The sequence below is a fragment of the Lithobates pipiens genome, unplaced genomic scaffold (assembly GCF_037356315.1).
Source record: "Lithobates pipiens isolate NorthernLeopardFrog02 unplaced genomic scaffold, aLitPip1_a1.2 Scaffold_10, whole genome shotgun sequence".
NCBI lineage: Eukaryota > Metazoa > Chordata > Amphibia > Anura > Ranidae > Lithobates > Lithobates pipiens.
In genome coordinates, this window is record NW_027507686.1 from 190,768,647 (window position 1) to 190,781,370 (window position 12,724).

At 41.0% G+C, this 12,724-nt stretch overlaps 1 protein-coding gene across 1 annotated transcript in view; it reads left to right on the forward strand.

Moving 5' to 3' along the window:
• The window catches only part of LOC143936975 (fatty acid desaturase 2-like), a 57,669-nt gene extending 45,842 nt beyond the window's left edge, over window positions 1-11,827 (forward strand). The window contains exons 12-13 of the mRNA XM_077460771.1: window positions 3,976-4,101; window positions 6,003-11,827. Of these exons, the coding sequence (XP_077316897.1) occupies window positions 3,976-4,101; window positions 6,003-6,054 (178 nt within the window). The 3' untranslated portion in view covers window positions 6,055-11,827. The remainder of the gene's footprint in view (window positions 1-3,975; window positions 4,102-6,002) is intronic.
• The last annotated feature ends 897 nt before the right edge of the window (window positions 11,828-12,724 follow it).

Sequence of the window (12,724 nt, forward strand, 5' to 3'; positions counted from 1 at the left end):
TCACCTGTAACAGTTATATGGTGATCACTGGTGAAAGGGTTAACTAGGGGGCAATCAGGGGGCTTTATGCGGTAGTATATGGGGGTCCCTGGCGCTATAAAAAGCTGCGGCGAACCTAAATACCTACCTGCCTAACTAGCGTCACCTGTGACACTAATACGGCGATCAGAAAAATGATCGCTTATTAGGCTGGGTTCACACTGGAGCGATGCGGAAACGCCGCGAATCCGCGGCGGGTTCCCGCATCGCATGCCTCCCGGCGGCAGTTCACACTGCCCTATGCGAACTGCTGGGAGTGTCAGTGAAATGTTACTGACACCCCCAGATCAGTTCGCATATCGCAGTGCGATCTGCAAACTCGGATCGCATGGTGTGAACACCCATGCGATCCGATTCTGCTGCGGGCCAAAAAAAGGGTCCCGTGCGAATTTGCGGCGGGTGCGGCGGGTGTGGCGGGTGCGGCGGGTGCGGCGAATGGCTGAACTCGAATCGCACAGAGATCGGATGTGATTTGCACTGCAGTGCGGTGCGAATCACATTCGTTCTCATAAACCGCTGCAATGTGAACCCAGCCTTAGTGACACTGGCGACGGGGGGTGATCACGGGGTTAAACCTTTATTGGGGGGGTTAGGGGGGTACATTAGAACTAAAGGGGGCTAACTCTAACTGCCCTAACAGTTATTACAGTCACAAATGACACCAATGCAAAAAAAAAAAAAAAAAAAATGACATTGGTGTCACTGTGACTGGGGGGCAGGGGTAATTGGGGGGGTGATCGGGGGGTAAAGGGGGGGTGTGAGTGTGCCTGGCATGTTCTACTGTGTGTGTAGAGTGTTGGTGCAACTTACTGATCCGCTCTTCTCCGTGTCGGAACGAAAAATACCGACACGGAGGAGAGAATACATCACTTCCTCTCCTGTGTTTACATTACAGGAGAGGAAGTGATGTCACCGGGGATTTCTATTCGTCGGGAGCGATCGCGAGGGGGTGGCCATGAATGAATGGCCGTCCCCTCGTCCGGGATCGCTCCCGAACGAATACCGACCGCCGCAGGCACCGGGCGGGGGCCCGATCGGGCCCCCGACCCGCGGGAGGCAAGGGACGTACATGTATGTCCTTATGCCTGCCCGTGCCATTGTACCGACGTACATCGGCGTGCGGCGGTCGGCAACTGGTTAAGTTGGGTAAAAAAGTTGGGTTAAAAATTTGAATTTATTTTATATAAAAATTGTTATGGTTGTTAATAAAGGGGCCGCTACGGCCATTTAAAATCCAGAGTGTGTCGTGTGTTGCTTTCTAAGGTATTGCTTGGCCAGCAAGAGGGGTTGGAGTAGAAGGCGTTGGCAGACGATACATCAGCCATACACCAGTCATGGATAAATACACAATGAGGCTCAGATTCAGTTGATGTATTATGCTACTCCACAATTTTGTGATTTTACTAATGAAAACACAACATGCAGTCCCACATTACATGGTTACACAGTTTACAATGTTGAAAAAAGACACGTCTATCCACTTCAACCTATGTGTGTGTGTGTGTGTGTGTGTTTTATTCTCTAACAATTCCCATAGGAAGACATTTAAAACATTTTTGAAGTTGTTAATACTACCAGCTAGTACCACTTCCTGGGGTAGGGACTTACACATTGTACTGCTGTAACAGTAAAGAACACTTTCTGCAATCTAAGGTTAAACCTCCTTTTTTTAACTCAAATTATGGCCATTTGTCAGGGACCTTAGAGTAAAGACTTGTATTTACAGTTACTGAAGTCACCTTTAATATATTGTATTTGTACATCATACCCCCTCTTAAGCACCTCTTCTCCAGAGTAAATAACTGTGATCTATGTAATTGATCCTCATAATTTAGGTCCTCCACCCCCCCCCCCCCCCCGCCCCCTATTCATTTTGTTTCTGAGCTCTTTCTAATTCAGCATCTATCCTGAGAATTGCACACCAAAACTGAATTGCATATACAAGATGAGGCCACAATATCACAGCGATAATTCAGAATTTATCTTTAAACCAACTCAAAACCTGTTTGTAGTTTTGGATAGAGTGGAAAAGAAGTGAGGAGACATCTCCCAAATTGGGCTACAGACAGCAGTAGGAAGCTGACAGAGGCTTCACACGCTTCTACAGTTGGCTACAGATGTACTTATATGGTGCAATGGCTAACTTGATTGGATACAAATTAAATGCAATCTACACTTTTGCCAGTTTTCCCTCTAGTTCCATTAACTTTTTCTCCCTCTAACCCCTGCTTGTCCCTCCTCTGGTGTCAGTGTCAGGTGTACTTTACTTTAGAAAGTAGCCACCAGCAAAGTAGAAAAGCCTGACCCCTGCCAGCTTCCTGCAGTAAAGGACTATTTTATGTGCAGAAGAATTGGTCTCTCTGTAGAGGTCAGGGCTGCCAACCGCCAGTAAATGTACTGACAGTTTGTAAAAATCAGTGATTTCTTTTTACAACTGCCAGTAAATATCAGGGGCTGATAATCTCATGCTGTGTTGACTTTTTAAGTGTAAATCAAGCAAATTGCTTTGTTATAGGTATTGTCAGTGTTTCCATATCATGTTTATACTGTTCAAATATTCACTGTGTTAGTTTTCAATAGGACTTCTGTAATTTCTCAGTTTGCCATTACAGAATGTGCTCAGCACAGTCAGTAAAAAATGCTGTGGAAGGTTGGCAGCCCTGGTAGAGCCCCCCCCACTGAGCAAACTTGCAATTGGCCAACTCCCTGATGCAGAGCTCTAGTTCTGGCTCTGCACAAGGAATCAAGGGGCCTTTTCTACAGCATGATGGCAGAGGACAGGCTTTTCTACTCTGGCTGTGGCTGATTTCATGAGAAAATGAACTGTAAGATATCATGCAGCATTTGTTTAGCTAATTTAAATGAACAGGTCAATTGGGCTAAACACTACCCAATGGTTGCCCAAACATGTTATTGTTGCAGGTGCAGGATGAGCAGGTGCAGGAAGTATGTGGTCACTTTATGCTTGGCGTGGAATGATTAGTCCATATTTTTTTATATAGCATTGCAATAACACACACTAACACTAGCAGTTGTGCAGCACACACAACACATCTGGTGGTCATAAAAGTGCCACTGTGTCTAAGCTCACATATACAGTACACTATATCACATATACAGTACACTATATCATAAATACAGTACACTATATCACATATACAGTACACTATATCATAAATACAGTACACTATATCACATATACAGTACACTATATCATATATACAGTACACTATATCACATATAAAGTACACCATTTCACATATACAGTACACAAATCACATATAAAATACACTATATCACATATACACTGCACTATATCACATATAAAGTACACTATATCACATATACAGCACACTATATCATATATACAGTACACTATATCACATATAAAGTACACCATTTAACATATACAGTACACTGTATCATATATACAGTACACTATATCACAAATACAGTACACTATATCATATATACAGTACACTATATCACAAATACAGTATACTATATCATATATACAGTACACTATTTCACATATACAGTACACCATATCACATATAAAGTACACTATATCACATATACAGTACACTATATCATATATACAGTACACTATATCACAAATACAGTACACTATATCATATATACAGTACACTATATCACATATACAGTATACTATATCACATATACAGTACACTATATCATATATACAATACACTATATCATATCATATATACAATACACTATATCACATATACAGTATACTATAGCACATATACAGTACACTATATCACATATACAGTATACTATATCACATATACAGTACACTGTATTCACAGGGCATATTGTTGCCATATTGGAGAAAGGCAAAAACTCACTTTACTTTTGTGTCATGTGGTAAAACAGTGAACTTACCTCGTATTTTCTCTCTCCTTTCTATAGTCTATTCCCTACTATGCCTCGTCACAACTATTACAAGATTGCTCCCTTTGTACGCTCTTTGTGTAAAAAGTATGAAGTACTCTATGAAGAAAAGCCCATGTGGAAAGCCTTCACAGACATTATTGGGTCAGAATCTTTTTCTTCATTTTACATTTTTTCATTTTAATTGTCACTCCTAGTCCAGCATGTTTCTTACAGATTTGAGAACCTTTAGGTGGCTTATATTTCTTTGTGAAAGTATTACAGCTGTTGAAGCATGGTCATAAAAGAAATAGCTGTTTATTTAGATTTTTACACTTTAAGGTGCATTTATAAAAAAAAAATAGCATAGCCTCATGTGCCCCCAAAAAGGAATGAGTGGGCTATGTCAGTACCCAAGGATTAAAATAACATTTAAAAAATATAGAGTTTTATTTATCCATGATTAAAAATATAGACCTATGTCCATAATTGTAAAATACATCAATTAAAGCGACATTACAAAATCCTTAATTTTCCCAGCTGGTGTTGATGGTAATGTGTAGTTGCTCTTTGGAGGATTCAGAATACATGCAAAGAGCAACTTCACTTTACCAGAAACACCAGCTTGGAAAATTAAGGATTTTGTAGTGTCGCTTTAATTTATGTATTTTACAATTATGGACATACTGTATGTCTCTATTTTTAATCATGGATAAAAAAAACTAATTTTTTTTTAAATGTTATAGGGTTTGGCATGTTGTGTAATCTCAGGGGCTTGCAGTCTAAGCCCACGTACACATGGTCGGAGATTTTGCCAACCAAATCTGTCGGATTTTGCCCGTCGGATTTAGTCCGACGGATTGTGTCCGAAACTGTTGCATACACACGGTCGGGCCAAGTTGGCGAAAAATCCGATCTTTCAGAACGTGATGACATAATTTCGTTACGATGGGACTACATTCAGGCTAGTAGCCAATAGCTTTGATGTAGGAATTTGATCTGAGCATGCGTGGCACTTGGTCCGATGAAAATGCTCTACACATGATCGGATTAGGTCCGTCCGGCCCAGTTGGGCGGGAAATATTTCCAACATGTTGGAAAATTGGGTCGGACGGAGATTCGGACGGTATCAGTCCGATGCATACCACACACAGTCGGATTATCTGACGACAAGGTCCGATAAGACTCATTCCGACAGATTCTCCGACCGTGTGTACAAGGGCTAAGGAACCTCATAACAGTCCTAGAGCCCCCCACACTCGCTGCCCCGTGTCTACAGTATTTTGAATAATGGCTAAAGTTAGGTTCTCTGTGGATAGGCAGGGACACATTTTTTGCATTCGTTTTGGCAGGTTTATGATGTGATTTCGATGTCAGAGGTGAGGTGTTGGCTCTTTTTTCTGTATTTTGTTTGCTGGGTGGTTCTTTAACCTGTTGCTGCCTGCGTAACACATATGTGCTATGGCAAAATGGTGGGCTTTAACACCCACATGCTGCGCATCACTGGACGGCCAACGTGTGTGTCCTGACAGTGCACTCATTGCATGCATACAGAGACCAAGCTGTCAAAGATAGTCCTCGATCCACACTAGTGATCAGATGCCATCAGGACTAGTTCTCAAACTGTATCAGCCAATCACAGTGTTCACATGATCTCTAATCCTTTCTACGTACAGACCCTATTAAAGGGTTGCAGGGGTGGGTGAAAAGGGGCTAAATGTTATGGCAGTGCACTATACAATGGGGTGCTGAATAGCCCCACAACTTTTCACCTTTAATACTGTAATATAATTACTTTAATAAACATGTGGGCTTTATCTTAACAATACATAGTGTCCTGGCAATGTAGACTTAGATTCAAGAAGTAGAAGGTACATCAACCCACTGCAACCAATTGGATCCCATTGTCAGAGCAGTCAGTGTACAGAAAGATGATTTTTGATTTGTGCTTCTCTGCCTAAAAACAAATAAAGTTGTGTTCATATATTCTTTATCACGTTTTTTTTCTTACTATGCTTTGATCAGCATGGGATCTCATAATAGTATTCTCTTTCTTCTGTCTTTAGATCTCTGAGAAAGTCAGGGGACCTTTGGTTAGATGCCTACCTCCACAAGTGACGTAACTCTGGAATAACTCTGCACAGTAGGACCTCTGAACTCTAAAATAGCACAATTCACATCTATACTTGTTATCTGTAAGTTTGTAACAAACTGCCTCAAAAGTAAGGTCGGGGAGCTTTCTGTGTGTCTATGACACTCGCAATGCCAGGAAGACTTGTAGTACTTTGCAATGCAAGGGTTTGCAAGTCTTCCTGGCACTGATGGAATAAATAAATGATTCTGCAGTACATCTCAGCCTTAAACCTAAAAGACTCTTAATGTAACACCTGATAATATACCCAAACCAAGGGCATTATACTTCCCTCAATCAGTTCCTGTTTTTGCTACACAGCCGAATGCATCAAGGCTTTGTAAATAAATCACTTGTTAATCTGCTGAACCTTTTCAGTCCCAGAATGCTGTACACAGAGAATGTGGGATCTATTTTTTAAATTAAAAAAAAGTTAAAGAAAGAGAAACGGGAAAAGAAATAAAAGGAGGATTAAAAGAATGTTTAATTGAATGAATGAATGTGAAATGAAAGTCGTAAAATGTAAATGCACTTTGCTAAAGAGATGTGACAACTGCCAATTAAAGATGAGTTACTTAAAGTGAGCATTAAAGCGGTAGTAAACCCGCATTTTTTTTTTTTTTTTTTTAAAAACCTGCAAAGCAAAAGGCATAATGAGCTAGTATGCACCGCATACTAGCTCATTATGAAATACTTACCTTAGAACGAGGCCCCGACATCTCGCCCGATCCACGCCGAGGAAGCCGACATGCTCCCTCGGCGTCTCTTCCGGGTATCGCGGCTCCGGCGCTGTGAGTGGCCGGAGCCGCGATATCGTCACTCCCGCGCATGCGCGCGGGAGATTTAAATCCGGCCGGACGAGCGCTGCCGGATTTTCGCGGAGAGAACCCCCTTGTGCGCATGCGCCGCTGCAGTCAGCGGCGCATACCGAGGGGAATATCTCCTAAACCGTACAGGTTTAGGAGATATTTTTTTTACCTACAGGTAAGCCTTATTATAGGCTTTCCTGTAGGTAAAAGTTAAAAAAGTGGGTTTACTTCCACTTTAACAAAGAGGAATGACAGTAGGTGGATGTCAATAAAGAAGTATGATAGAATTTTGATAGAGATGATTGACTGCTGGTGGGTGTTGACTATAATAAATTACATCTGATGGGTCTAAGGGCTAGGAAATCAAAATGTAAGAGCAAAAGCATTAATGTGAACACATGTAGAGTCTCAATTTCCCCCCCAATGTGACTATATATGTGAGATATCTTCACATTAGAACCCAGACCTGCTCCCTTCTGCCTTGGTCTTGTTTACCCACCCATTCTCAAATAGGGTTCCTCCAGAAGTTTCTATGGGTTCTTTGAGCGAGTAGCAATTTCTGCCTCTCCGATAAGTAACCACTCACAACAATGATCTTTTTAGCTTCCTATAAGATTCCTCTCCATTATCATAAGCCTAAGGAGATAGAATTATTCCCAGTGTCTATTGCACCAGGAGATGTAGAAGGTAATTATTAACAGGGGTTCCCTGAGACTTGAAAGTTATTTCAAGGGTTTCTCGGTTGAGCAACCGTTGAATCCAAAAGGTTGGTCATGATGAAGGTCTCTTATGTTCCCAATTAAATACTTTATCTAATTTCTTAAATGACAGGAATTGTAGCTATGATAACTCTGTAGGGGCAGCGCCTAAAATAAAGCTGAGCAGCTCATACTCACCTTTCCTTTATGCTCTGGACATTCTGTTTACTGCTGCGAGAGATGAAAAATACCTGTACTTTCTGATATAGGAGAGCATGTAAGCACTTCTTTTATTTCCTCATGAGAGTGCTGCTGCATGATAGCTGGCCAATCAGGCATCAGCACTGTCATATGGTGGCAGGGAGAGAGTTCTCAGTCCTGTGTAAGCTCTAACTAGGATTGACTTGGAGCTTACACAAGGCAGCTATATGTTTAATAAAGCTCTACCTAATTGGTCATGTGATCTCTAAGTCACGAGACCATCTGCAGTGCGATTCTGTTATTACTCTCCTCTACCCTCTTGACCATCATGGCCTGATACCAAGTGCCTAAAAGATTCCCTTGGCTTCTAGTAATAGACTGTATGTCGTGAATGTAACTTCAATCATGAAAATTATTGAATACCCTAAACTGGCCAGCAATAAGCTTCTGAAAATAAAAAGTATGTGGCCTGTATAGACTTAGGACCAAGACCAGTAACCGGTACTGCCTTTCTCGTATGGGCATTTGCCTTTATTCAATGGTGCTGTTAGGTAGCAGTTGATAAATTTGATTTTTCTTAGAAACTGTTTGTTTTTGTTATTTCTTAGCTAAAGATAAAGGTTCCCAATTATACAAAATCCAGTTTATACACTGGCAGGTTAAAAATTCATGACATAGTTCTGTCTGACCTTACTCCATTGTTTATTTTAATTTAAATGAAGCATTAGTTAAAATAATTTGTATGTATATTGAACAATGAAGGGGACGAAAAGAAGTGTCTTTCTTTGCCCACAGAACATTTGCACCAAGTTGTGTTCATTGCTCAATAAAAAGAAGTCAACCTGCATCCTTTGAACATTGTATAGGAAGGGTCACTTTTAACACACGTGTTCACAATGAATACATGTCAGAGGTTAAAGTGTTATTAAACCCTCAATATTAATGTAGAGTAATACACTACAAAACATGTATTGTTTGCTCTTTGCTTTCTGTTCACAGCCTGTCACTTGCTTGAATTCTGCCTTAGAAGTTCATCTTTTTTCCATATTTATTGCCTTGCAAGATGATAACGAGCCACAATTTTGTGCATGCTCCACCCTGTGATGGGGTGCGCATGTGCTTTGTTATCATGGAATTAAAGGAGTTGTAAACCCTCAAGATTTTTCACCTTAATGCATTCTATGCATTAAGGTGAAAAACCTCCTGTCATGCAGCAGGCCCCCTCCCCCCCCCCCCAAGTCCCCACTTTACTTACCTGAGCCCCTAAATCCCCAGACAGGAACGAGCACACCAGCTCCGGCTGGTGTCACTTGTCCTGATTGGATAGATTGATAGCAGGGCAGCCAATGACACGGGGGTGTCTGTGTCAATAGACGCAGCAGCAGGACTCGGAAGCGTGCCCACACGGTGTCCCGAAAGGGATCGCTTCAACAGCTCAACGACTCAAGAAGATGAGGAGCCACCTGAGAGACCCCAGAAGAGGAGGATTGGGGCCACTCTGTGCAAAACCAACTGCACAGAGGAGTTAAGTATGATACGTTTGTTATTTAAACAAAAAAATGAGGGTTTAGTGACCCTTTAAGGATGATGGCGGTCATGTGACTATAATGTGGCAACTAAGGCACTTTAACATGGGATAGGGCATACATGCACTGTTTTATCAAATTGAATGAGGGTTCATAGGTATAGCTGACATAGGTGGACCTGGGGGATGAGGGACCAAGTACTGCTAATGTGAGTGATCATGTAATCTCTACAGTGCAAGTTCCCCACCCACCTTGATAAAACATTTAAGATAGTGGCATTGATCTCTGAAGAGCAAGTGACAAAGTAAGAGATTAAGACAGTGGCGGAACTACCAGGGTCGCAGAGGTAACACTTGCAACTGGGCAATGGTGTTCCACCACCGTGGTGGGGGGTCCCCAAGAGAGCAGGAAGGGGGGCCTCTGCAGAACATATGAAAGGGTCCTGCTGCAGGACCAAAATGATGGGCCCCGTGACAGGAGTAAAGGGCTCCTGGAACAGTGAAACGGGCCCTGGGCCTGGGGAAAGGGTGCCGGGACCAGTATTAAAGGGACCCAGGACCAATGGGAAGGTTCCCAGGGCAGATGGAAAGGGTCCCGAGACCAGAGCAAGGAAGTAGGTTAAATTTCTTCCCTACTTAGGTCCCGGTTTGTGCAGCCTTTCCTAATTCCAACATTGTCCTTAAGCCTGACCATGTCCTCTCCTAAAACTACCTTTGTTGACAATTACAGTAAGTTGTAATTAGAAACAGAAATGTTTTACGGTTTTATATATTGAAACAAAAATTATCAAAATCATGCTTTTCTGAAGGAGGTGGGTTCAGAGGGGCCTTTCATGGTTTCTTGCAGCGGGGCCTTGAAGGTTCTAATTACACCCCTGGATTGGGAATATATACAGAAAAATTATTAATGCTGTAGGTTGTTTTGGTGGAAATGAATACTTTAAAGGCATGGTCCACCTTTACCAAAAAAATGCACATGCAGGTAAGTAGTCTGTAGCGTATGTAGATAAAAACAAACTGTGCAGCTTTGACCATGGTTGTAGAATGTTCTTGTTATAGGGGTAATCCAGCACCTCGCAAAGCCTGACCGAAACACTACCAGAGATGGCATCATCCTGTTTTACCTTGTTGCTAGGAGGTTGCTAACACACTCCCAGTTGTTAATATTCACCTCCATGTGCTTTCTTTCCCCTGATACAGTATCTCTGCATTTTGAGATCAGCTTTTGAGAACTCTCTGCTGTGATGGTATGGGTAAACGGCACCAGCTGGGAGTGTCTTAGCAATGTCCTAGCAACAAGGCAGGATGGAATGATGCCATCCCTGGGAGTTTTTGACTCAGACTTCGCCAAGTTACGCAAAGGGTCTACACCTATAGCAAGGGCATTTTTCAACTTTGTTCAAAGCTGCACAGTTTTTTTGTATAGACACCCCTTATCTGCATAGGAAGTTTTTTGGTAAAGGTGGACTATGCCTTGAAAATCAAAAAAGAGGAGGGTTTAATGCCACTTTAACAGGAACATATTCTATAAACCCCAACTGAGTGTGTGTATTGTGGGCACTTACCACTTAGTTTAGTAGAAGCTCATTTGAAGAGCCAGAGGAGCATTGTTCGCCTATCATGCATAGAACTTAGACATGGAACTTGTGTTGTGCATTCTCAATGTAAAATAGTAGGAATAATTGGTAGAAAGGAGTTACCGTCTATACACAGTAACCTTCTGCAGTAATCCATGGCAACTAATCAGAAATCCACTTTTACCAACCTAGAAGATTGAAACAGCTGACTGGTGAAATTCTTTTTCTGATTGGTTGATGCCAAGACTCTCAAGTCTCTTTCATATATTAAGGTGGGACTAAAGCCATCAATTTAATGGTTTCAAAAAACAGTTACATTCCTGGCATGCTGGGAATAATAACCATCAAATCATCAAATGGCTAGAGTCATAACTGATCACATGTGCAGCACCATGGCATCTGCAGATCAAACAGAGGCTATGATGGTAGCCTCCTTGGCTGAAAAAAAATAGGAGGGTTTAGTTCCGCTTGATATAATTTAATGCAGCTGTATAGGTTCATTCGTATTACATCATATCAGTCAAGGTTATTTAAATGCTTTATAATCATAAGGTTTCATTACATGTGGACATACTAAAACCATTAATCTGTAATGAAAAAAAACTATCCCCCCCAAAAAAAAAACTTTTCTGTTTTAATCTATAAAATGCTTTAACACTGGTAACTTATAACAAGATTTGGCATGACAATATTTTTCTGTTTTTCTTAACACTTTTATATCTAGGTCTCAAATGCTTGTTTACTTAACAATTTCAGGATGTTCTCCAAATCTAATAAGAATAGTGAATGTAAATTGTTCTTTTTGTTAATTTCCAGGAAAACTGAGAACATTCTTAGTTTTGAAGGTGACTGTTCTTTAGTAAATGGATATATTTGTTGACTTTTTTGGGTGTAAGGAATAGTGGCTATCATTTATGACTCATTAGAAAATACATTTCCAGACAATTTCACATGGTCTCTGTGTCTTTTCTTATGTAGCATTTACTGGAAAACTGTACCATGAATAACAGACTGCAGTTTTGGTACAATAGTAAACTGAAAGGAGCATTGGTCTGGCGCCGGTGCCAAGGACAGCATGATAAAAGGGTAGAGCACTTGTCTGTAACATTTATTTTTTTTAGTTACTTTTTATCTTTATCTGTACAGTACACAACTGTCCCTGATTTCAAGGGACTGTCCCTGAGTTGGAGCAATGTCCCTCTGTCCCAATTCCCCCCTCATTTGCCCCTCATTTTGGACTGATCTATATAGTTGTATATAAAATGCACTTTTTATCTTTCAAACAATGTTTCCCACTGTTTCAAACAGTGCTGAACCTTTCATCCAAATTCTAATTTCTAGTAGGTGTCCCTCATTCCCATCTCAAAATGTTGGGGAATCCAGCAGCAGAATTGTAGCCAAGTGTGCTGCTTAGAGGAGTTGCTGGCTTCGGTTCTGAAAATCAAATGACCAAATTCCCCCAATATAACAGGCCATTAAAGTAGAATTAAAGCATCAGCAATTTTAGATTAAAGTATAACTAAAGGCAAAACTTTTTTTTATAGTTTTGAATAGTGCAGGGGGATTAAAACCTTTGCCAGTTTTTATTGCTGTCTATGCCCCCCATTAGGGAGATTCACCCTCTCCATTTAATATGTTTACCATTATTATTGAAAGTGAAAGAAAATGCTAAATGTTGGGTTGTCCTCAGAAAAGTAACAGAGGGGAAATCTTCCAATGGGTAAAAGGTGAATGTGTACCTCTGTGCCACCTCTGTGATAATATAGTAATCCAAATAAATTAATCCTGTGATAATAAAGAGTAAGTATCAGATACAGTTGTGCTCATAAGTTTACATACCCTGACAT